Genomic DNA, 20,904 nt, shown 5'->3' on the forward strand with positions numbered 1-20,904 from the left:
AAAGGAGGGGGCATGGGACATGCAGATAGACTCTGCTTTGAACCACCACCTTGCATATATCAGCACTGTTACTGTTGGACATAGTGGTGGGCGAGGTTCCCGAGATCATTGACAGGGTTCCACCCCTGGGATTGCAGATGAGCCCTAGAGAAAGAAAGTGGCTTCCCAAGGCAGCCCTGTGGGTTAGTTACGGATTCAAGACCTAACCGACAGACCGTCAGTGTGTTTTCCTTCTGTCGAGACCAACGAAGTGTGTTTGGATTCTCATATTCTAGTAAAGTTACCATGGCTGCTTTTAAAAACCTGGGGTTCTGATCATCGGTAATTTGAGAATAAAGAGCTCCTTGGGACTCAGGCTCACCTACGTGCTGTGTGGACTGACCGCAGTGGATTCCAGATTGCTGCTGATGGGAGATGTTCCTTTTGCCATTGGGCCTGGCTGTGGGAAAAGAGAAGTGCCACAGGACTCTGCAGGGTGTCAGGATGCCCCAGGCATTGCCAGAGGGGACAAGAGCTAGTGATCTCTGAGCAGCAGCTATGTATGGGAGCACTGTGGTCTGATCCTTGGTTCCTTGGTTCCTAGCCACTCTTCTAGAAGGCTGGCCTTTATTTTGGGCAGGACTCCAGCCTGAGGAGATTTATGGCTTTGTGGCCACCTTTCTCAGATTGTTATGTGATAAGTCGCCATATTGGCCTATGAGATTGAACTTTGGGAAGAAAATACCTAGTTCTGATCAAATTAGGGATAGCCCATTCTTCATTAGGAACTTAGCTGCTGGCAGGGCTTGAAGGCAGGGAGTGTTGGGGATGAGACAGGGGAGTGTGGGATAAGAAAATCAAGGAGAATGCTTCACTCAGGAACAGACACTCAACTCTAGACCTTGAAGGCTGTTCCTCAGAACGCCTGAGTGGGGCGGGCGGGTCCATGCCCCTCTGGTCTGTTCATGGCCCGCAGGAGGGCAGGTGCTGGACAGAACAAGGCTGCTGCCTGCTTTCTGCGATGCTCGGGCCGTGGGAACGCTCTGCCGGGCCGGTGTGCGCTGGGGCCTTTGCTCTCCTTCAGGAGACCTTGTGCTCCAGCTCTCTGGTGGACAGAGGGGGAGGAGGAAGTGGGGCTTGGGGAAGAGCCCCGTGAAGCCGCTTCCTGCCTGTGCACCCCATTCCTCCTAGGACCTGTCGTCATCCACACTGTGGAGGCAGGCTCGGAAGTGTTGTACCCCAACTACCAAAGCTGCCAGAACCTGAGGACGAGGGTCAGGTAACTGCCCGGTGGAGGGCGCCCCTCCCCACCTTGGCTGGCAGACCCTGCCTGCCCTGAGGCTTTGCCCAGACCCACCCTCGTGGCTGCCTCCTGCTGCCACTGCCCAGGGAGTGCAGGAGCTCTTGCTCACAGCCGCAGGCTCGCAGCGGAGGGGCAGGGAGTCTGGAGGTGCTGTACAGTCGTGAACGGGCCTTTTCCCCATTCAGACTTTACACTCGGTCCCTGGAGTAGGTGGATAAGGTAGTGAGTGAGCCAGTCATCAGCCTGCGAGTCCAGGTGTGCTGGCCCAAGAAGACAGACTGCCCGCCCCCCGTCCCTGCTGGTGTGCTGCCACGCAGGTCCCTTGGTTAGGGCGGATGACCCTTTTAGTCCTCAGCCATTCTGAGCTGCACCAAGGCGATATGAGATGTGTTCATAGAAGAGAAAGTGCTGTCTCCAGACAGACCTGGGCTGTGCATGGTGGTGGGCACGACAGGAATCTAGAGTAGGACTTGGAAAGTTTGACATGAATTTTACTCCTGATCCTTGCTAACATTTATAAATCACTTGACTTCGTGGAATCTTAATTTCCTCATCCGTAAAATGGGAATAATGCAGCTAGCTCCACTGGGTATTTGTGAGGATTGAAGGAGACCTCAAAAGGTTGAGCAACGCATTTAGTAAACTGTTGATTGCTATACAACATAAAGATGATTTAAAGAATATTTTAAAAATTGCTTTGGCAGAGGCCGGAAGGAGGCTGCTACTTCGCAGCCACAGATCTCAGAGGATTTGAAAGAGGTGAAGGAAGGGATGGGCCTCGACAGTAGCATCGAAGTGGACTTCTTCATTCTCTTAGACAATATGGCTGCTGAACAGGTGGGATGACACTTTTCCCTGAACCTTGGGGTTTGGTGACCATGGGGCAGGCACTTGGATGAACAGGCTCCTGACTTGTAACTAGGTGGGGAGAAGTGGATGGAGGCCCTCTGGTGTGCAGGCCGCTATGATGAGGCTTACGGGTGGAGTGGATATGGGGGCTGAGGGAGCAATGAGGAGGGGACGGGAAATAGTCATGGACGCCTCACCCAGGTAGGAGTGCAGACATCCTGCTCTAAATCAGTCAGGAGTGCAGACATCCTGCTCTAGATCAGTCAGGAATATAGACATCCAGCTCTAGATCAGTCCGAGATATAGACATCCAATCCTAGATCAGCCAGGAGTGCAGACATCCTGCTCTAGATCAGTCAGGGGTACAGACATCCTGCTCTAGATCAGTCAGGAGTGCAGACATCCTGCTCTAGATCAGTCAGGAGTGCAGACATCCTGCTCTAGATCAGTCAGGAGTGCAGACATCCTGCTCTAGATCAGCCAGGAGTGCAGACATCCTGCTCTAGATCAGTCAGGGGTACAGACATCCTGCTCTAGATCAGCCAGGAATATAGACATCCAATCCTAGATCAGCCAGGAGTGCAGACATCCTGCTCTAGATCAGTCAGGGGTACAGACATCCTGCTCTAGATCAGTCAGGAGTGCAGACATCCTGCTCTAGATCAGTCAGGAGTGCAGACATCCTGCTGTAGATCAGTCAGGAATATAGACATCCAGCTCTAGATCAGCCAGGAGTGCAGACATCCAGCTCTAGATCAGTCAGGAGTACAGACATCCAACCCTAGATCAGTTAGGAGTATAGACATCCAGCTCTAGATCAGTTAGGAGTACAGACATCCAGCTCTAGATCAGTTAGGAGTGCAGACATCCTGCTCTAGATCAGCCAGGAGTACGGACATCCAACCCTAGATCAGTCAGGGGTACAGACATCCAACCCTAGATCAGTTAGGAGTACAGACATCCAGCTCTAGATCAGTCAGGAATATAGACATCCAGCTCTAGATTAGTCAGGGGTATAGACATCCGACTCTAGGTCAGTTAGGAGTACAGACATCCAGCTCTAGATCAGTCAGGAGTATGGACGTCCAGCTCTTGATCAGTCAGGAGTATGGACGTCCAGCCCCAGATTAGTCAGGAGTACGGAGTCCAACCCTAGATCAGTCAGGAGTACGGACATCCAGCTCTAGATCAGCCAGGAGTACGACATCCAGCTCTAGATCAGTCAGGACTACGACATCCAGCTCTAGAGCAGTCAGGAATATGGACATCCTGCTCTAGATCTTCAGGAATGTAGACATACAGCTTTAGATCAGTTTTTTAAAACTTGTTTAGAATACCTGGTGTGTGTGTGTGTGTGTGTGTGTGTTTGGGAGAGTAGGGGTCGAGTGGGTGATGAGTAGGGGGGATTCTGGGTAGGGAGGGTTGCTCACTTTTTTTTAATAACACATCTATTTTATTTATTTATTTTTATGTGGGGTTGAAGATTGAACCCACAGCCCTGCACATGCTAGATGCACACTCCACCGCTGAGCCACAACCCCAGCCCAGGGTGCTCAATTTTTTACATGTGAATTTTACATTCATTCAGTATCTTGTAGGATCTAAAACTTTTGGGTCCTTATGTGTTCTACCTTTTTTGAAGAGTATATGCGTATCATCATATTAACAGTCTGAGAAGCCCGTAGTAAAGAACTCGGGGCTGGAGCTAGCGCCCCTTTGGTAGGGTGCTTGCCTCTCATGCACAAGGCCCTGCTGCCCTGGGTTCAGTCCCCAGCACCACACACACACACACAAGAACTCTGGTTGATCTTTTGTTTTTCAGGATGGGGGGGATTACCGGGGGTTGAACTGAGGGACACTTGAACTCTGAGCCACATCCCAGCCCTATTTTCTATAGTTTATTTAGAAACACGGTCTCACTGAGTTGCTTAGTGCCTCCCATTGCTGAGGCTGCCTTTGAACTCACGATCCTCCTGTCTCAGCCTCCTGAGCCGCTGGGATTATAGGAGTGCGCCACTGCGGCCCGGCCTCCACTTAATCTTTTATTCCCCCACCCCCAGTTAATCTTTAAGTCTGTTTTCCTCAAACTAATCTAGCTATAGGATCTCTTTTGTGTAATGAATACATAAAGAAGATCACACATGGGAAATATCTCTATAGATTCAGAAGTTGGACACTGTGGCAGCGTCGGAGCCTCCTTCCTTCTCTTGTGAAAATGACCTCATGCCGCAGAGGCACAAACGCACCTGTGCTTAGGTGCAGTGGTCTGAGGTCATAGGCGAGAGCTCACGTAGAGCATTTGTATGGCATATCTTTAGAAAGCATTTTAGGGAAAATGAAAGTCAAGTGGAAATTTGTGAATCCCTTGCCTTGGTGTTTTATTCTTTTTTTAATTTAAATAAAATTAAAAAAAAATGTGGAGTGGATGGGAGCCATCAGAAATGGAGGAAAACGTTTTCGATTCTGGCTCTTTAGCCCTCCAGGAGTGCATGGCTTTGGAAGGACCTGGGGGCATGGCTTTTTGAGCTATTTAGCCCCTTCCCAGAAGACGGGTCCTTGCAGCCTTGGTGGGAGCCGAGCAGCTGCCAGGTTGGGGGCAGAAGCTGTGATCTGAAATCCTGCCTGTGGTCCTTTCAGGCACACAGCCTCTCGAGCTGCCCCACACTGCAGAGATTCGCCCAGGTGGTTGAGCAGAGGGCCGTGGACACGGCCTTGTACGTCCTACAGCGGGAAGACAGGTGAGTGGCCTCTGCAGCTGCTGGCGAGAGTCACGCTTGGTCAGACCTCCGAGTGTGTGGGAAGGAGGCCCTTCAGGCCTGCTCACACCGTCTGCTGGCATCACCGTGGCCTGAGAGACAGAGCCCCTGCTCTGCGGCCTTCCCAGGTCTTTACGCTTCTGATCCGGGCTGGTGACCTGGTGCCTCCACCCTGTGTTACAAAGAATATAGAGCACCACATGTGAGTGTCTCAGCCACTCTCTTTTCCCTTGTGTTCTAAGGTTCAACTTTCTTCATCATGTTACAGTTTACACATGAGTGTCATCTCCTCACCGTCAGGTGGGTGAGAAGCTGGGGCTGAGGGTCGGCAGTCCTGCCTGAGCTGAGCTAGTGCGTGCCAGAGCCAGGACTCGGACCGGCCCTCTGACGGACAGGCCTGTGTTTGCTCTTTCTCTTCCTGCTAGTGGGGATGCTGTTGGTGGAAGGCCTGCTTCTCGACCACCAAAAGGAAAGGCTTCCCTCTTACAAATGTCAGAAGCCTCTTTTTTCTGTTGGAATAAGAGCATTCGGCTTATCCTCAGAATAAGTGGCTTAATGGAGGAGTGGGCAGTAGAGGAGGGTCCTGAGGACGATGGGGCAGCTGACATTCCAAGGGTTTGCCCAGTGTGCGGCCTCAGAGGCCTTGACTGCACTGACTTTTTAAAAAACAAAAATCTTATGTGGTATTTCTTGTTTTACATGACTGTAGAGTACATTTTGATATATTTATACAAACATGGAGTGTAACTCATTCTAATTAAGATTGCATTCTTGTGGGATATATCTACAACACAATATCACTCACCATAGAGCAGAAGGACTTTATGACGTTTGCCAGTGGATAGATCTTGAGACTGTCACGCTAAGTGAAACAAGCCAACCCTCAAAACCCAAAGGTCGAGTGTTCTCTATGATGTGAAGATGCTGCCTGCGTTGACCCTGAGTCACACGTCCACTTGTGCGCCAGCCAAGTCACTCACTGTGCCGCCCCTCCCTGGAACTTGCCAGCTTCCTCTTTGTTCATGAAATGATGCTGCTACCTCAAACTGTCACTCACTGTCCTCCCTGTCCCCAGTTCACACATCTGCATGTTTAATAAATGTGCTGTTTCACAGCCCAGCCGTTTCTGTTACAATGCCCATCTCCACCCTTACAGCGGGAAGCAGCTGTGGTAACATGTAACAGAAGGGGCACAGTTAGGTTCCAGTAGACTTTTTTTTAATATTTTTTCTAGTAGATGGACACACTGCTTTTATTTTATTTTTATGTGGTGCTGAGGTTGGAACCCAGTGCCTCACACGTGCCAGGCAAGCGCTCTACCACTGAGCCCCAGCCCGGCCCCTAGTAGACTTTATTAACAAAACAGCAGGCAGGTCTGATCGGGCTGAACCATAGTTGGTTTCTCCTTGTCCATTGTCTTTTCCGTTCCCTTAGCCCTGGTTTCAAAACTGATGTCTCTTCAAGGACACATGGTCACAACTTCCAATCCAGCTTGGCTTGGCCTGCACACGTTCTCCTGGAGGGTGCATGTCACACACAGTGCTGGTCACCTCTCTTCGTCTGTCGCTCCGTCGTCTCTTGAGTTGTGCAGTTGGCAGTTCACCCAGTCTCCATGAGCAGGGATCGGTCCTGGGCCTCCCTGGTCCCTTCCGGCAGTGACTGGGTTCTGGGAGTTGGCGGGAGGAGGTGGTGGTGTTTTCTCCTTGATAAAAACAGAGAGGCACACAGCGCTTGCCAGGCCCTCCTCCTGCTGTGCTCACAGCTGGGAGAGGATGTGGTGTGCCTGTCAGTAGCTGCCTGAGGACTGTGAGGTAGTAAGCCAGAGGATGAAGACGGTGGAGCTGCAGAGCCCGCCCTGGGACTAAGTCAGTTACATTGACATGAATAAGAAGTGTCCCTATGGCCTAAAGCACAACAGGGACACACTTGGGAGGTTGCTCCCTCGCACCGACTCCTGCAGGCCCTTTGGAAGGCCTGGAAGTGCTCACCCTGTCCTTCTCCGCGTTGCTCTTCTGCTCTTCACGGCCTCCTCCTCCATGGTGGACCCCGTCTCCACTGCGCTCCCCAGCCCTGCCGTCTCAGCTGTGTTCCTAGCCGCTCTGCACCCGAGCTCTAGTTGTGGGAGTCTGTCCACCAGGGCCCGGCTGCATGTGGCGCCACTTGTCCTTGCTGCCCTGGCTGTCCCTCCTGCTCTGCTTGCCTTCTTCTTGGCCCGTCCAGTTGGGCTCCTGAGGCCCTACAGGGCAGGACCGGCCTGCGTCCCCTGAGTGCTGATTGGGTGCCGGGTGTCTGACTGGCTTTTGCTCTTCCTAGGGAAAGCCTTCAGATGGCAGTGGGCCCATTCCTGCACATCCTGGAGAGCAGCCTGCTGACCGCTGTGGACCCCGCCACTCCGCCCAGCGAGAGGAGGTACTAGCACAGCAGCTCCACTCTGCCCGAGAGCGGCCAGCCCCAGGCTGTCCGCAGCTGTGAGACGCTTACACCACACTGATCTGGAGTTTTATTTTATTTGTTTATTTTTAGTTACAGATGGACCCAACACCTTTATTTAATTTATTTATTTCTATGTGGTGCTGAGGATCAGACCCAGGGCCTCACACACCCTAGGCCAGCGCTCTTCCACCTAGCTACAACCCTGGCCCCAATGTGGTATTTTAATAGTTTAAAATATAATTGTGTAATAGATGTAGTTTGAATGGCTAAGAAGGAGTGATATCCACAGGCATTTTAGAAAGTTGGAAATGACCCATGAGCTTCCACTTTTGCAGGGCCTGGCACCCAGGTCAGGACCACAGGTCTGGGGTGCTGTGTGTCCTAGGCGTCTGCCGATCAAAGTGTGATCGGCAGACAGAGCTTCCTCATCACCCAGGAGCTTGTCAGGTATTCAGGCCCGACCTGCTGAGCAGAATCTACATTTCAACAAGATCCCTAACTCTGTGCACCTTGGCTCTGGAGGAGCATGTGACAGGATCCTCTTGAACGTGATCCCTAACTCTGCACCTTGGCTTTGGAGGAGCATGTGACGGGATCCTCTTGAACGTGATCCCTAACTCTGTGCACCTTGGCTCTGGAGGAGCATGTGACAGGATCCTCTTGAACATGATCCCTAACTCTGTGCACCTTGGCTCTGGAGGAGCATGTGACAGGCTCCTCTTGAACGTGATCCCTAACTCTGTGCACCTTGGCTTTGGAGGAGCATGTGACGGGATCCTCTTGAACGTGATCCCTAACTCTGTGCACCTTGGCTCTGGAGGAGCATGTGACAGGATCCACTTGAACGTGATCCCTAAGTCTGTGTGCACCTTGGCTCTGGAGGAGCATGTGACAGGCTCCTCTTGAACGTGATCCCTAACTCTGTGCACCTTGGCTCTGGAGGAGCATGTGACAGGCTCCTCTTGAACGTGATCCCTAAGTCTGTGCACCTTGGCTCTGGAGGAGCATGTGACAGGCTCCTCTTGAACGTGATCTCTAACTCTCTGCACCTGGGCTCTGGAGGAGCATGTGACAGGCTCCTCTTGAACGTGATCTCTAACTCTCTGCACCTGGGCTCTGGAGGAGCATGTGACAGGATCCACTTGAACGTGATCCCTAACTCTGTGCACCTTGGCTCTGGAGGAGCATGTGGCAGGCTCCTCTTGAACGTGATCCCTAAGTCTGTGCACCTTGGCTCTGGAGGAGCATGTGACAGGATCCTCTTGAACGTGATCCCTAACTCTGTGCACCTTGGCTCTGGAGGAGCATGTGGCAGGCTCCTCTTGAATGTGATCCCTAAGTCTGTGCACCTTGGCTCTGGAGGAGCATGTGGCAGGCTCCCTTGAACAAGATGCCCTAACTCTGAGCTGCTTGATGCTCTCTCCTTGTGTCTATAGAACACTACAGGATCTAGTGCTAGGCTTCTGCGTTGGGGTCAATAAACAAGATCCCCAACCCACCCCAGGAGATGACACTGGCATCAGCCAGAAGCAGGTGAAATGGCCACTGGGCGACTACGATGAGATGCACTCGGTTCCCTGAACCTGCAGGCTTTCCCAACAAGGAGCAGAGGCTCTCACTGACTCGTCGCGTGGCGAGAGCCGGAAGACCCTCCTCCAGGCCTGGCAGGATCCCACGAGGGGTCTAGACCACACCAGCTCAATGTCTGCCTTAAGACTCACCAGGAGAACTGGTGAATGGGTGGAGGAGGCCAGGAGAGTGATCCCAGTGGGACCTCCCTGGTGACAAGGGGAGTGGACTGTGGGTTCTCCTCTCCTGTTTCAGTTCAGCTGAGCTAGATGTCACCTGGTTTCTGAGGCCAGTGTGTTCCTTACTCCAGGGAGACGGGCAGCAGTTAAAGTCCTTGGTATTTCCGTAGTCCAAACCAGAGGTATTGGCCTGCTAGATTCCGTTTGAATAGCTTCACTCCACAAACAGAGATGTGATGTCCATAAGGTCTTTAAATGTTGGGAATGGCTCACGAGCTTCCGTAGCCACTTTTAGAGAACCTGGACCCCTAGGCCTCCCGAGTTCTGCAGTAGACCATTACAGGGAACTGTTTCCTTCTTTCAGAAAGCTATACCTCTATGCAACTCATGATGTGACCCTCATCCCTCTCTTAATGACCCTGGGGATTTTTGACCACAAGTGGCCCCCATTTGCTGTCGACCTGACCGTGGAACTCTACCAGCACCAGCAATCCCAGGAGTGGTTTGTGCAGCTCTATTACAACGGGGAGGTAAGACCTCGCAGCTGGGACTGAGTGGTGGCCGGGCTCTCCCCAGTGGCCCCGGCTGGGTCAGCACCAGGCCCCGTGGAGTCTCCATGGGTGCCCTCAGCTCTCTGCACCCCGTGGGCGACTCACAGCTGTGCCCAGGCTAGAGCAAATCTTGGCCTGTGGTGGCTGAGGGGACGTGGTCCTGATCCTGGTCTGCAGACTCGTTCCAGGAACAGAGCCCCTCCTGCCCTTCTCCCGAGAGACTGTCGGGATGCAGCCTCCTGACGGGGGCCTCTTGGACATGCACAGCCGGGTCTTGGGAGGTAGCGGGCACTGCCAGCACCCTTGACTTGCTGACGGCCTGTCACATCGATGCTGAGAAGAGGGACCAGAGCTCTCCCAGGGAGGAGACCTTTAGCTTCTGCAGCTCAGTGATGTCACTTGACTGTGTCCCCTCAGCTCAACGACCTTTCTTGAGTGGCCTTTGTAAGCGGGCTGCAGTGGTGTGTTCTGGCTGTGACTGGTATGGGGCCTTCTTGGTGTCATGTGTGTGCGTGCCGCTTGGGCCAGAGCCTCTCAGACTGCGGGGCTCCCCGAAGGCAGAGACGGGCCTGGCCCTGTGGGCTGCTGAGCCACGTCTCTTCAACAGGAGCAGGTGCCGAGAGGTTGCCCCGACAGACTCTGCCCGCTGGACCAGTTCTTGAACGCCATGTCAGCCTACACCTTAAGCCCAGAAAAATATCACGCCCTCTGCTCCCAAGCACAGGCTGTGGGAAGTGAGGAGTGACCGACCTACCCAGACCAGCTGATGTCTCAATAAAATGTCCTCATAGCTCGCCTGCACTTTGTTTCCTCCCCCAGCTCTGGTAAGGCCTTTCTGAAAGAGAGAAGGGCATGATGTGGAGACCAAAGGGTTTCTCTGATTTGTGGCTTCGTTTCTAAGCATGTGCTTGTGACCCAGGCCAGACATAATGACCTGCAGAAATGGGTTGATTTGGGACCTTGGTTCTGTTCTTCTCCTTGTCCTGCTCCCCCTTCAAACTCCTGTCCTCCCACACCTCTCCTCTTCGCCACCCACCCAGGGGCCGGCCAGGAGTGCATCCCCGCTTCCTGCCCCCCGTGTCCCTGAGTCTGTCAGGTCGGTCAGGACTACCTCCACCTCAGGGCCTCGCACAGCTCCTCCCCCTCCACCTGCAGGACCCCCCCCCCGCCCCGCCGGTGGGTGGTGTGTCTCTGTTTCCCTGGGACAGCCCCACAGTCAGGAAGACTGCCCACCCAGCCCACCTCCACGTCACGCCTGCCTGGGCCCTCCGCAGGGTCGGCCCCAGCACCCCTCCTGTAACCACCACCCTTCTCATTGTCGTTTTCTCTTCTTACCCCTTGCTCCCATTAGCTGCAGGTATGCCGTGGAAACCCCGACTGGTTTTTCTCCACATCTTTGGACTCTCCGTTTTTCCTTGAACTAGCTATGATCAGACCCTTTCCCTCAGCTCTGCATGGAAACAGGCGTGTCCACCAGCATGGACCTCGGTGGATGATCCCGCAGCCCATTCTCAGTTTCCTTCTCATCGGCATTCTTGGAATGTCTTCTTCACTTGGCTTTGGTGGAAGATACCAAACTGGTTTTCCTCCAGTTTCTCAACTTCTCTATTTTTGGTGAATCTATACTTGTCTAATACCCTGAGTGTTGGGGGGTTCCTGGATTTCTGGACTTTTTCTACCTTTTCTCCTATACTGACCCTCTGGGTGATCTCAAGTGCCTCCATAGTTTTTCAATATTGTGCTTAGGGCCTCACGAAGTTGCTGGGGCTGGCTTTGAACTGGTGGTCCTCCTGCCTCAGCCTCCCTCGCTGCCGGGATCACAGGTGTGCACCGCCATGCCTGTGTTTCTAGGCCCTTCCCCTGAATTCCAGTCTCGTTTCTGATTGTCTACTCAGCATCTGTGTTTCGATATTTAAGATATTAATATGCACCAAACTTCCCATTGCCCACAGTAAGCTCTCGGTTCTCAGCCCTTCGCAAACCTCCTGCCCCCACAGTTTCCCTCCTTGGAATGAAGTATACACTGTTCACACAGTTGCTTAGGCCGAGAGCTTTGGGGTTACCATTGAGACCTCATCATCTAGTGTCTCAGTGAGCCCTGTTACAGTTTGGACCTAGAATGTCCCACAAAAGCTCCTGTGGTGAAGGCTTAGTCTTAGCTGGTGATGCTGTTAGAAGGTTCTGGAAACTCTAGGAGCTGGAGACTAGTTGGAGGAAGTAGGCCACTGGACGTGTGTTCTTGCAGGGTGTATCTTGTCCCTGCCTTGCTCTGGCCTTCCTGAGGTGGACAGCTCTGTTGTGCCGTGTGCTGCCTGCCGTGATGTTCTGCCTCACCACAGGCTCACAGTGATGGGACCAAGTGACCATGAAGTGAAAACTCTGAAATCATGAGCCAGAATCAGTCTTTCCTCTAAGGAGTTTTCTTGGGTATTTTGTCACAGCAGCAGAAAGCTGACCAAAAGCCTCCTGTCATTTCTCTTCAAACTAGATCCAAAATTGACTACTTCTTAAGATCTCCATTGTGGTGTCTTCGTCCCACTTCCTAAGAGGTCCCCTTGTTTCTGCCCTCGTTCCCTCCCCAGCGTATTCTCCACAGGGTATTGCTTTAGAACAAAGCCTGCCGTGCCATCTTGTCACCATTCTCACTGGCCTCCCGTGGCAAAGTGAGGCCAGCCGTCACAGGGCGCCCCCGGCCTGGGATCGCCTTTGCACTCTAGCCATCCTGACCTTCTTACTGATTCTTCTGAGAAACTCGTCTTAATAGAAACTTTTAATTTACTATTGATTATATATATTTTACCATAGTTAATGTCTCTGTCTGCATTATGGAATGATTAGGTAAAGGTAATCGACATATCCATTACGTCATCCACTCTTGATTTCTGTGGTGAGAACTCTACTCCTTTGGAGGTGTAGTTTCCATGGTTTGATTTCCTTTCCAAACCTAGTCCCCAGCGTAGCAGCACTGGGGAGCAAGCCTGGTGACAGGGGCTCAGGCTCAGTGCACTGTAAGAAGGCTGCACAGGAGCCCTCTCCTACTCCTCTGCCCCTTCTCTGGGGGTGGCACAGCAGGGCACAGCGTGGAGGCAGAGAGCCTGGGCCCTGACCTGCTGCCGCCTCCTTCTTGGACTGTCCATCCTCTACAACTATGGCAGAATACATTGGTTTTCTATTTAAACGACCCACAGCGTTCTGTTCTAAGAGACTGAGTCAGCAGTACATCGTTGTCACCCCATGCCATATAACAGGTCACTGAACCTGGTTCTCCTAACGCACGTCTGTACATTTGGCCAGCATCTGCCCTGACCCCACCCTCCTATCCCATCCCTTCTCACCATTCCTGAGCTGGAGTGTACCAGATGGCCCCTGAGCCAAGTGAGCCATTCCCTCTTCCCACAGGCGGTTCGCCCCTCCCAGGATGCCCCTGGACACCTGGGGCCAACTCCCACTCCTCTCTGGGCTCTCAGCTGCCCGCGGTCTCAGAGGCCCCACACTGTCCCCTGTAGCGGATCTCCGTCCCTCCCCTCCCCTCCCTCTAGCCTTAGTTAGGAAGACTCCGACCCTCCCAGCTCAGTGGGTTTCTCTGCAGATCACATCCTTGCTGGAGGTTTTGAAATGTTTGCTTTCTCATATCGTCGGAGAGCCCAGCCAGGGACATGGTTGTCAGTTTTATCACCGTGTGTGTGAGCCATATTGTGTCCTCCAAAGAGGACATTACCACCTTTAGAGGCATAGTTTTTACCTTGATGCAGAATTTCACCACCTTGTGTTATGGGCTGCATTGTGTCCTCCAAAATTTTGTGGTGATATCCTAACCCTTAATACTTCAGATGTATTAAAGAAGTAATCGGGGTAATTGAGGCCACAGGGGTGGGCCCGACTCCAACAAGAGCCTTGTCCCTATAAGAAGAGGAGATTAGGGCACAGGCCCAGGGAAGACCATGGGAAGACCCTGGAAGGACGAGACCTCTACAGGCCGAGGCCACCTGCCCACACCTGATCTTGGACTTCCAGCGCCACCAGGAGGAAGTAAGCTTTGTTGTTCTAGCTTCCGCCCTGTCCTGCTCTGCCGTGCCCTTGGAAACTGGGCCTCACCCTGACTTTTTCCCTCAGGATATCTGGGCACTTATTGGTGTAGTTCCCTGCCCAGGGTAAGTTCCAAGAAGGCAGACTGTCTCATTCCTCGCCGGTCCCCAGCACTAGAAGAGAGCCTAACATAGGGTAGTGCCCAAACCTGTGAACACTCGAGGGACATGCCCCTGTCACTCCTCTCTCGTGCCCACCCTCCTCGTTTACTGTGGTGGTTTCCTGATGGCCATGCCCTCTCGCCTTCCACCGCCCTCCGTCTCTGGGCTTGCTCACCTCTCGGGTCTGACCGTGGAGACATGTCATCTTTGCCTTGTTCAGCCCTGCTTAACTCCAGGCCTCCTGTGTTTCCGTCTCGTCTGTCAATGTAAGTCTGCAGCCTGTTACGGGATGGTACAAAGTAGACCTCAGCCCAGCTGCCCCCAGCACCAGGAAGACTCCGTTCGCCTGCACACTTCCCCGTCCACCACCAGGGGGAGGCCTGGGGCAGAGGAGTCACCAAGGCTTCTCGGGGTCGAGTTCTGATCTGAGTCTGTTTTTCTCTGTGACCCTGTTTCCTGTCATGTAAAATGGGGGCAGTTATACGTGATGACTAGGTGCTTGTGAGGGTTCATTTTAAACACTCGGGGCCTTCAGGTGTTCTTTCTTTCCCTTTTTCTACTCCTCTCTCTTCTGATTGGTCTTCACTGTGAGTCTTCCTCAATGGAAGGAAGCCTTTAGGTGCCCGCTCCACCCCGCCCTCTTCAGGTGGCCTTCTTTCTGCTGCCCTCCTGGGCAGAGTGCCTGTGGGTCCAGGGATTGCAGTCGGAACGCGACTCCCTCACCAGTTGTGTGGCTGGGGGCCAGTCACTTACACTGTGAGCCTGCTTTCCCAATCACAGAGCAGGAGCTCACGTTTGCGCTGAGGAAGGAAGGGGAAAGACGGGAGTGAACGCCTGACCAGCCCCGGGTCTTGACTCCCTTCTCCATGGAGTCTTCAGAGTGCTGCTGAGGTTAAGAGAATTTCTAGGAAGGGCCTCCTTGCACAGAGGAGAGTGGTCACCCTGTTCCCCTCATAGCTGGGCTGGCTTGGGTAGGAGCGATCGATTGAGATTCATCTCACAGATCTTTCTGAGGGTCTCACGGCTTAATTTACAGACTTCTGGCTCCAGCAGTCAGTGGAATGAAATGGCGGTCACTAGACAAGATCAGCCACTGCCATGAGTGCGTCCCCTTTAACAGTTTCTCCTGGACAGTTAAAAAGGGACCCACCTGGAGAGCGGGGAGGAGAGAGTTCCCACTGCATCCCGCCCCATCCCCAGTCCCCAGGGCAGGGGACCAGGCAGCTGACCTGCTTGTGTTCATGGTAAGAAGCTCAGGTGTTTGTAAGTTATCTGGCCCCCTCTTCTCCTCAGCTGGAAGCTTCCAGAACAGGGCCCTCTGCCTGCAGAAGAGGCTCGGTTTGCTCCCGGCTAGGGAAGTACCATTTTCGGCCTTGGGACCGCAGCTGTGCGTCCTGAAGTGCTGGGCAGAGGGCTGCTGGGAATCCCTCTGGGAGCCAGCGGTGTGCTGCCCTCTAGTGGCCAAGGGGCTTGAGGCTCTGGACCTCCCAGTCCACCTGCCGGCCTCTAGCAACCTGGGACCTCTAACGCTGTCTGCAGAGAAGACAAACACTTCCCCAGTAAAGGAAAAGGTTCTGCGTACCTGGCCTGTGGAATCCACCTGAAGAAAGAGGTGGGAGGGGCCTCAGCACGATTTCTGAAGCCAAGGTCCAAACGAAGGTCTGAGAACCCAGGAAGCATTAAGTCGTGAGTTCTGAGGTCAAGTCCTATCTCATATGCACTATTTGTTATTTGTGTGACTTTAGGTAAGTCTATTAATCTCTGATAATAAGTCTGCATAGAGCTAGGGCATAGCTCAATGGTAGAGCATGTGCTTAGCATCCCAAAAATAAAAACAACCAATCGATCCATCAGTCTGCCCATCTGCATTTTTAAGTAGGACTCCAGCATCCCACGCCGCCATGGCTTTTGCAGGTGTGTGAAGCACTTCCTGAGACACAAAGGGTCATATCACGGGAGGCACTGTTCATGCTATGGCCAGAAAGAGCCTCTTCTGGGCTCCTCCCAAGTGTCCCTCAGGCAGCTGTGGGTAGCCAGCGCCATCCGGGATGGGTTGCACTTGGTGATAAGACTTGGTGACAGGACCTTTGAGGTTTGTAGGGTTGCTGAAGCCACACACGGTGGTAGAGGAAGCATCTCCTTTGCTTGGAATTGAGAGCCATGTATTGAATTCCAGATCTGCCACTTCCCTGGGCCCTCCGACCTCAGGCCATTCCTGTGTGTTGAGGGCGAAGATGCTGTCGGCCGGGGTGGGGCCGGGTGGGGTGGGGTGAGGCGGACCACTGGGAACTCGTCTGGAACACGCTGTCTGCTCAAACACAGATCTCAAATCTGCATCTTGAATCTGGGGCTTACAGAATTCAGCAGCTACGAATGCCCGGAAGCTTGAGTTATTCCTCGTGGTGCAGAGATTTTTAGAGAAGGCAGGTCTGTGCTTTGAAAGTCGAGGTACAGCCCAGGTAAACCAGCAAAGGAAGTGGGCATGAGGTCAGGGCCAGTGGAGTGGAGCTGTTGGTACTGGTAGGAATGAGGCGGGATTTCACAGAGGCAGGAGAGATCAGGACTCCAAGGTAAGGGAGAGATGTAGGGAATGGCCTGCTCTGAATCACTGCAAAGGACAGTATTCATCAGAGACTGATCTGGAAGGAAATAGAGTGTGCTTAGAAACCCGGGCAGTGCTTCAGAGGTTTGCCCAGGCCCGGCCTGGGGGCACCTCCGGAAAGCAGCCAGGGGATGCCCAGAGACACAAGTGCTGAGCTCGGGGACTGATTGAGTGTGTAACTAAGGGGAGGGCTGGGTAACCCTCGGGTAAGTGGAACTCGATGGGGTCAAACCAGCAGGGCTTCTGGGAGAGGAGAGCAGCCCCTGGAGCTGTTAGCAGCCCAAGCCCGATACGCGACGGTAGGCACAGCTTACCTGGGCCTTGGGAGGAGAGTCCAAAGGCTGAGGGAGCGGTGGCCCCTGGGTCAGAGTGCCCACAATGCCCAGCGCTTCAGTTCTCAGGAGAGGTTATATCACGGAGCAACGGACACCGAGAACCAGACTGACTGACTTGGCCAAGATCACATGGCGGGATGGAGACTTAATGGAGTCCGGGTCCTGGTTGGGCAGCAAGTGTGTGTCACACTGACGGAAGCACTGGAAGCGGACAGCTTGGTGGGTAAGGGGCAGGTGTCCTTCGTTCATATGTGGGGATCGGTCAGCCTTCACGGCATCATCTTTGCAGCATATTGTAAACAAGATGGGTATGTGCGAGCCGGTGCCGAAGCAGTTAGGCCGTTCACGACTGTTGAACATCCCACTGAAACCCCAGTGTGTGAATCCCGTGTGGTAGGCCCTGCCGGCCCCTGACCCCATCCCCACCATACTCCCTTTCGCTCTCCCCCAAGATCTCGACAAGGTGACTCTTTCTAGTCATTCAGATCTCAACTTAAAAATCACTCTCCCACCTGGGAATATCTTCTTGTGTGTGTTTAATTGAGTGGTCATTTTTACACAGATGCAGTAGAAGCCCAGATTGACACACAGACTCTGGAGGAAGAGTACCTCGGCTACTGTTCCATCCATTAGGCTCCATGTGACCTTGAGCAAGGGACTTCTCTGTGCTTCACTACACTTTAACTATAAGAGGGAATAATAATAGCAATTACCCCTTAAGGTTCTGTGAGGAATAAGCATAAAACATTTAAAACAATGCCTATCATCTAGGAAATGTTGATAAATGTCAGCTATTATCTGTTTGTTTATTTATTTATTGCAGTGCTGGGGATTGAACCCAGGGTCTTGTGCATGCTGGGCAAGCACTCTGCCACTGAATCCCAGTCCCAGTCCAGCTAGTCTTATCTTTAAAATGTCTCATGATCGTCTGTCTCCCCCTCTGTGGTGATCAGCCGTTTGTTCACTGCAGTCTGGTTTGTTCTTTGCTGCAAGCTGTGAACACATGGTCTGCTGTAGGGAGATCATAACCTGACACAGAGTAGACATTCAGGACATATCTGTTGAATTAATTTGAGAAATTAAAATAAATGGTGGTTTGTTGTTCTTCAGGAAGGTGTTTCATGGTGATTGATAGACTGCTGCCATTTCTTCTCAGTGATTTGCTTAAAAATATAACTGAGGACAGACTGGTCACATTTACTGAGCACATAAAACTGGGAGGAGGATCTTACTGGATGACCAACTGCCTACCCGAATGAATGAATGAATGAATGAATGAATAGATGAAACACATATTAAGTATGTTCTACTGATTTTTTGGGGTCCTATCACGGATTTAGAAGGTGAAACTTAACAGAGATAAATTCAGGGTGCTAATCTTGGGTCCTCAAAATCAATTGCCCACAGTTGGATAGAGGTTTTCCCGAGCAGTTTGTTCAGTGTGGATCAATAGAATGATGTTTTCCTCAAAACTCTAAATGGATGCTGGCTGTCCTGGTACCTGGAATGAAGGACGGGATCATTCTGGTCCACCCTGCACAGCTTAGAGCACATCCAGAGAACTGTGCTCAGACCTGGGAGCCAGACTTGGTAGCAGAGCTCCACAGACTCATGAGCTGGAGAAGGACATCAAGAGGCAGGGCTCAAAGAGGCTGAAGGTGTGTCACAAATCCCAGACCCTTGACTTCTGTAGGCCCCAGGACCATCCGCAGACCAGAACGTTATCAGTTACAGGACATGAAGACTGGAGATCAACGCAAGGACGACCTTTGAAATAACCAGAGCTGGGTGTGGATGTCCTCTTGTCACTGGAGAGTCATGAGCTGACACTGGCATTTAGCCAAAGCCCCGTGAGGGTCTCATCCAAGACAGTCTCTGCCTACCCCGACTGTGGTTCTAGCTCCACTGCGTCCTTTGATCCCTCTGGTCAGTTTCAGTCAGAGGCAGGCCTCATTTTGCTCTTCATGTGGTCAGGGGCGAAGTCTGGTTCTTGAATTTGATGATTCTGAACTTAGAGGACTGGTGGCCTTGGTGTAACCTTAGGTGGCCCTGGTGTGACCTCATTAAAAAGGTTGCTCTATCCCCATCTGGGCTGGCCTGGCTTTGGGACTCTGGGGAGTCAGCGGCCTCCACCATCCAGCTTGGGATTTCCCTCTGACAATCCCTGAAGGTTCTCTGGGCGACCTTTCAATGCCCAGGAAGCAGCAAGAGGGCTCTCCGGGTCTCCTTCTGGAAGAGGAGACAGGGTTGTAGGCTCCAGCTGGGACTCCTGGCTGGCCAGCCGCGGGCCTTGTGAGTTCTGGAAGTGACTCACAGAGCAGCCTTCTCTGCACCTGCAGAACGCACTGCACAGGTCACATGATACCGGTTTCTCCACACATCGGGGGCACCCAGCCTGAAGCTCAGAGAGTTCCCAGCGGACCCCCAGAGAGGCAGAGGCAGGACTGAGACCCCTCCTGGGCCTTGGGACCCCTGGGCCTTCTCCCCACGTCTCCACTCCTTCCTGGGGAAGGGCTCTCCCCCAGTCTGCCCCTCACCACGGTGGCTGCTGCTCCTGGCACTCTCTGGTCTCCTTCCCCAAGCCCACTCCACCTGTGCTCTGAGTCCTTGCCTCTGCTTGTGACTTCCTGCTGTTCAATCTCTCCCTCCAGGGCTCCTCCCATTTTAAAATGGTATCATGGCTTCCAACTCTGCTTGGGTCTGCTCTCTTCCTGAGGCCCTGCTTCTTCTCCTGCCTGGTGCTGCTACTGTACAAGCTTCTCTCTCCCGTTTCTCCCCGAAGCCTCCCCGCACACTGGCCTTTCTGGTCTGCCCCTTACCCACTCTGGACTCTGCTCTCAGGAGCCACGCTGCTGCCTGCTGTGCCTGGTCCCTCCCCAGCCTCTGGCCCTGGGCCCTCCTGCTTCACTCAGGCCACTCCCCTGCCCCTGAGGGTTTATGTGACTCTCTGCTTTTGTAGCTACTTTAGTGGCTGATTCTTTTTTATCAGGAAAACCATTTCCTCGTCAATTATCTGGGAGAGGAGGGCAGATCATTTAGAGATTTCCTTCCTGTCTGTGACTTTCCGTTTCTTTGCTGGAACTTCTCCCCTTGGGATGTGCGGACCCCTCCTGGCTGACTCCTGGAGCCCCTGGCAGGGAGCGCTCAGAGCTCTCAGCCTACTGCCACCCTCACACAGGGCCACGTCCTCATCTTACCACCACCTCCTCAACCTGGAGGTGGGCAGAGAGGGGAGGCCCAGGACTTCATTATAGTCATGGAGTAACACAGTCCGTAGGCGGTACATGGGGGCGGGGGAGACTTACTAGAGAAGAACAAGCAAGGCTGGCTGGTTCCAGGTCCCTTCGCTTTCCTAAAACTCTGTCCTGACCAGAGACCCTGTCTTCACCACAGATGGCAGACAGACCTCGTGGGAGCCACTGTGCCGGGTTGCTTCTGAGTTCAGATCTTCAGATCTGGTGACCAATCCCCGAGGTAGATAAAGAAGCTGTAAAGGTAACTGCAGACATCATCTAGGAGAAATTCAAATACTCTGATTCCCAGACTCGGAGAACCAAAGTACTCTGTTTTTAAATCCACCGTGGACTCCAGAATCTGAAGACGGGGAAGACCCCCAGAAGAGTCTAGAGTAGACTTGTAAAGAGAAGTCTCTGAGCAGTGATCCTCATCCGGAATCAGTACCTGGCTGATGGGTTTCCATGTTCCTTTGGGCTGATAGACCAACAGGAGAAGGATTCCAGGGAATTTGATGAGATCTTTCAGTTAGGCCACGCTGGCCGGCCTGACCTGCGAGCAGCTTCCGTTTCTTCTTCTGTGCTGTGCCCGTGCCTGTAATCACTTATTCCACGTCCAACTTCTTCACGAGACTCTGAACTTGGTGAGAGAGGGCTAGAACGATCCCTGGCTGCTTTACTGTGTCTGAAGCGCCTACCCTTGTAGGTACCGATTAAAATAATAAATACAAGAACTAATTACCCAGTGGGTAAATGGATAATGTGAACTGGAAAATAGACTTACAAGTGATTACACAAGTTTATTTAAATTTTTAATAAATTACCAAATTGATGTCAATACAAAGATTAGTCCTAACTTATAAAAGTCAGGGGAAAAGCTCCATGATATTGGATTTGGCAATGATTTCTTGGTATAACACAAAAAAGA

At 52.6% G+C, this 20,904-nt stretch overlaps 1 protein-coding gene across 3 annotated transcripts in view; it reads left to right on the forward strand.

Moving 5' to 3' along the window:
- Window positions 1-20,717, forward strand: part of Acp6 (acid phosphatase 6, lysophosphatidic) — a 29,820-nt gene extending 9,103 nt beyond the window's left edge. For 2 of the 3 annotated variants that reach the window (XM_046425757.2, XM_046425760.2), the window contains 6 exons: window positions 1,171-1,258; window positions 1,987-2,119; window positions 4,769-4,869; window positions 7,201-7,296; window positions 9,433-9,598; window positions 10,227-10,420. In XM_046425757.2, coding sequence (XP_046281713.1) covers window positions 1,171-1,258; window positions 1,987-2,119; window positions 4,769-4,869; window positions 7,201-7,296; window positions 9,433-9,598; window positions 10,227-10,364 — 722 coding nt within the window. In that variant the 3' untranslated portion in view covers window positions 10,365-10,420. Of the gene's footprint in view, window positions 1-1,170; window positions 1,259-1,986; window positions 2,120-4,768; window positions 4,870-7,200; window positions 7,297-9,432; window positions 9,599-10,226; window positions 10,421-20,136 lie in introns of those variants that run through there. The other variant, XM_046425759.2, reaches the window with a different exon arrangement.
- Window positions 20,718-20,904: the final 187 nt, after the last annotated feature.

This window comes from Marmota monax, unplaced genomic scaffold (assembly GCF_021218885.2).
Source record: "Marmota monax isolate L192 unplaced genomic scaffold, Marmota_monax_Labrador192_F-V1.1 WCK01_AAM20220418_F8-fsc00320, whole genome shotgun sequence".
Lineage (NCBI taxonomy): Eukaryota > Metazoa > Chordata > Mammalia > Rodentia > Sciuridae > Marmota > Marmota monax.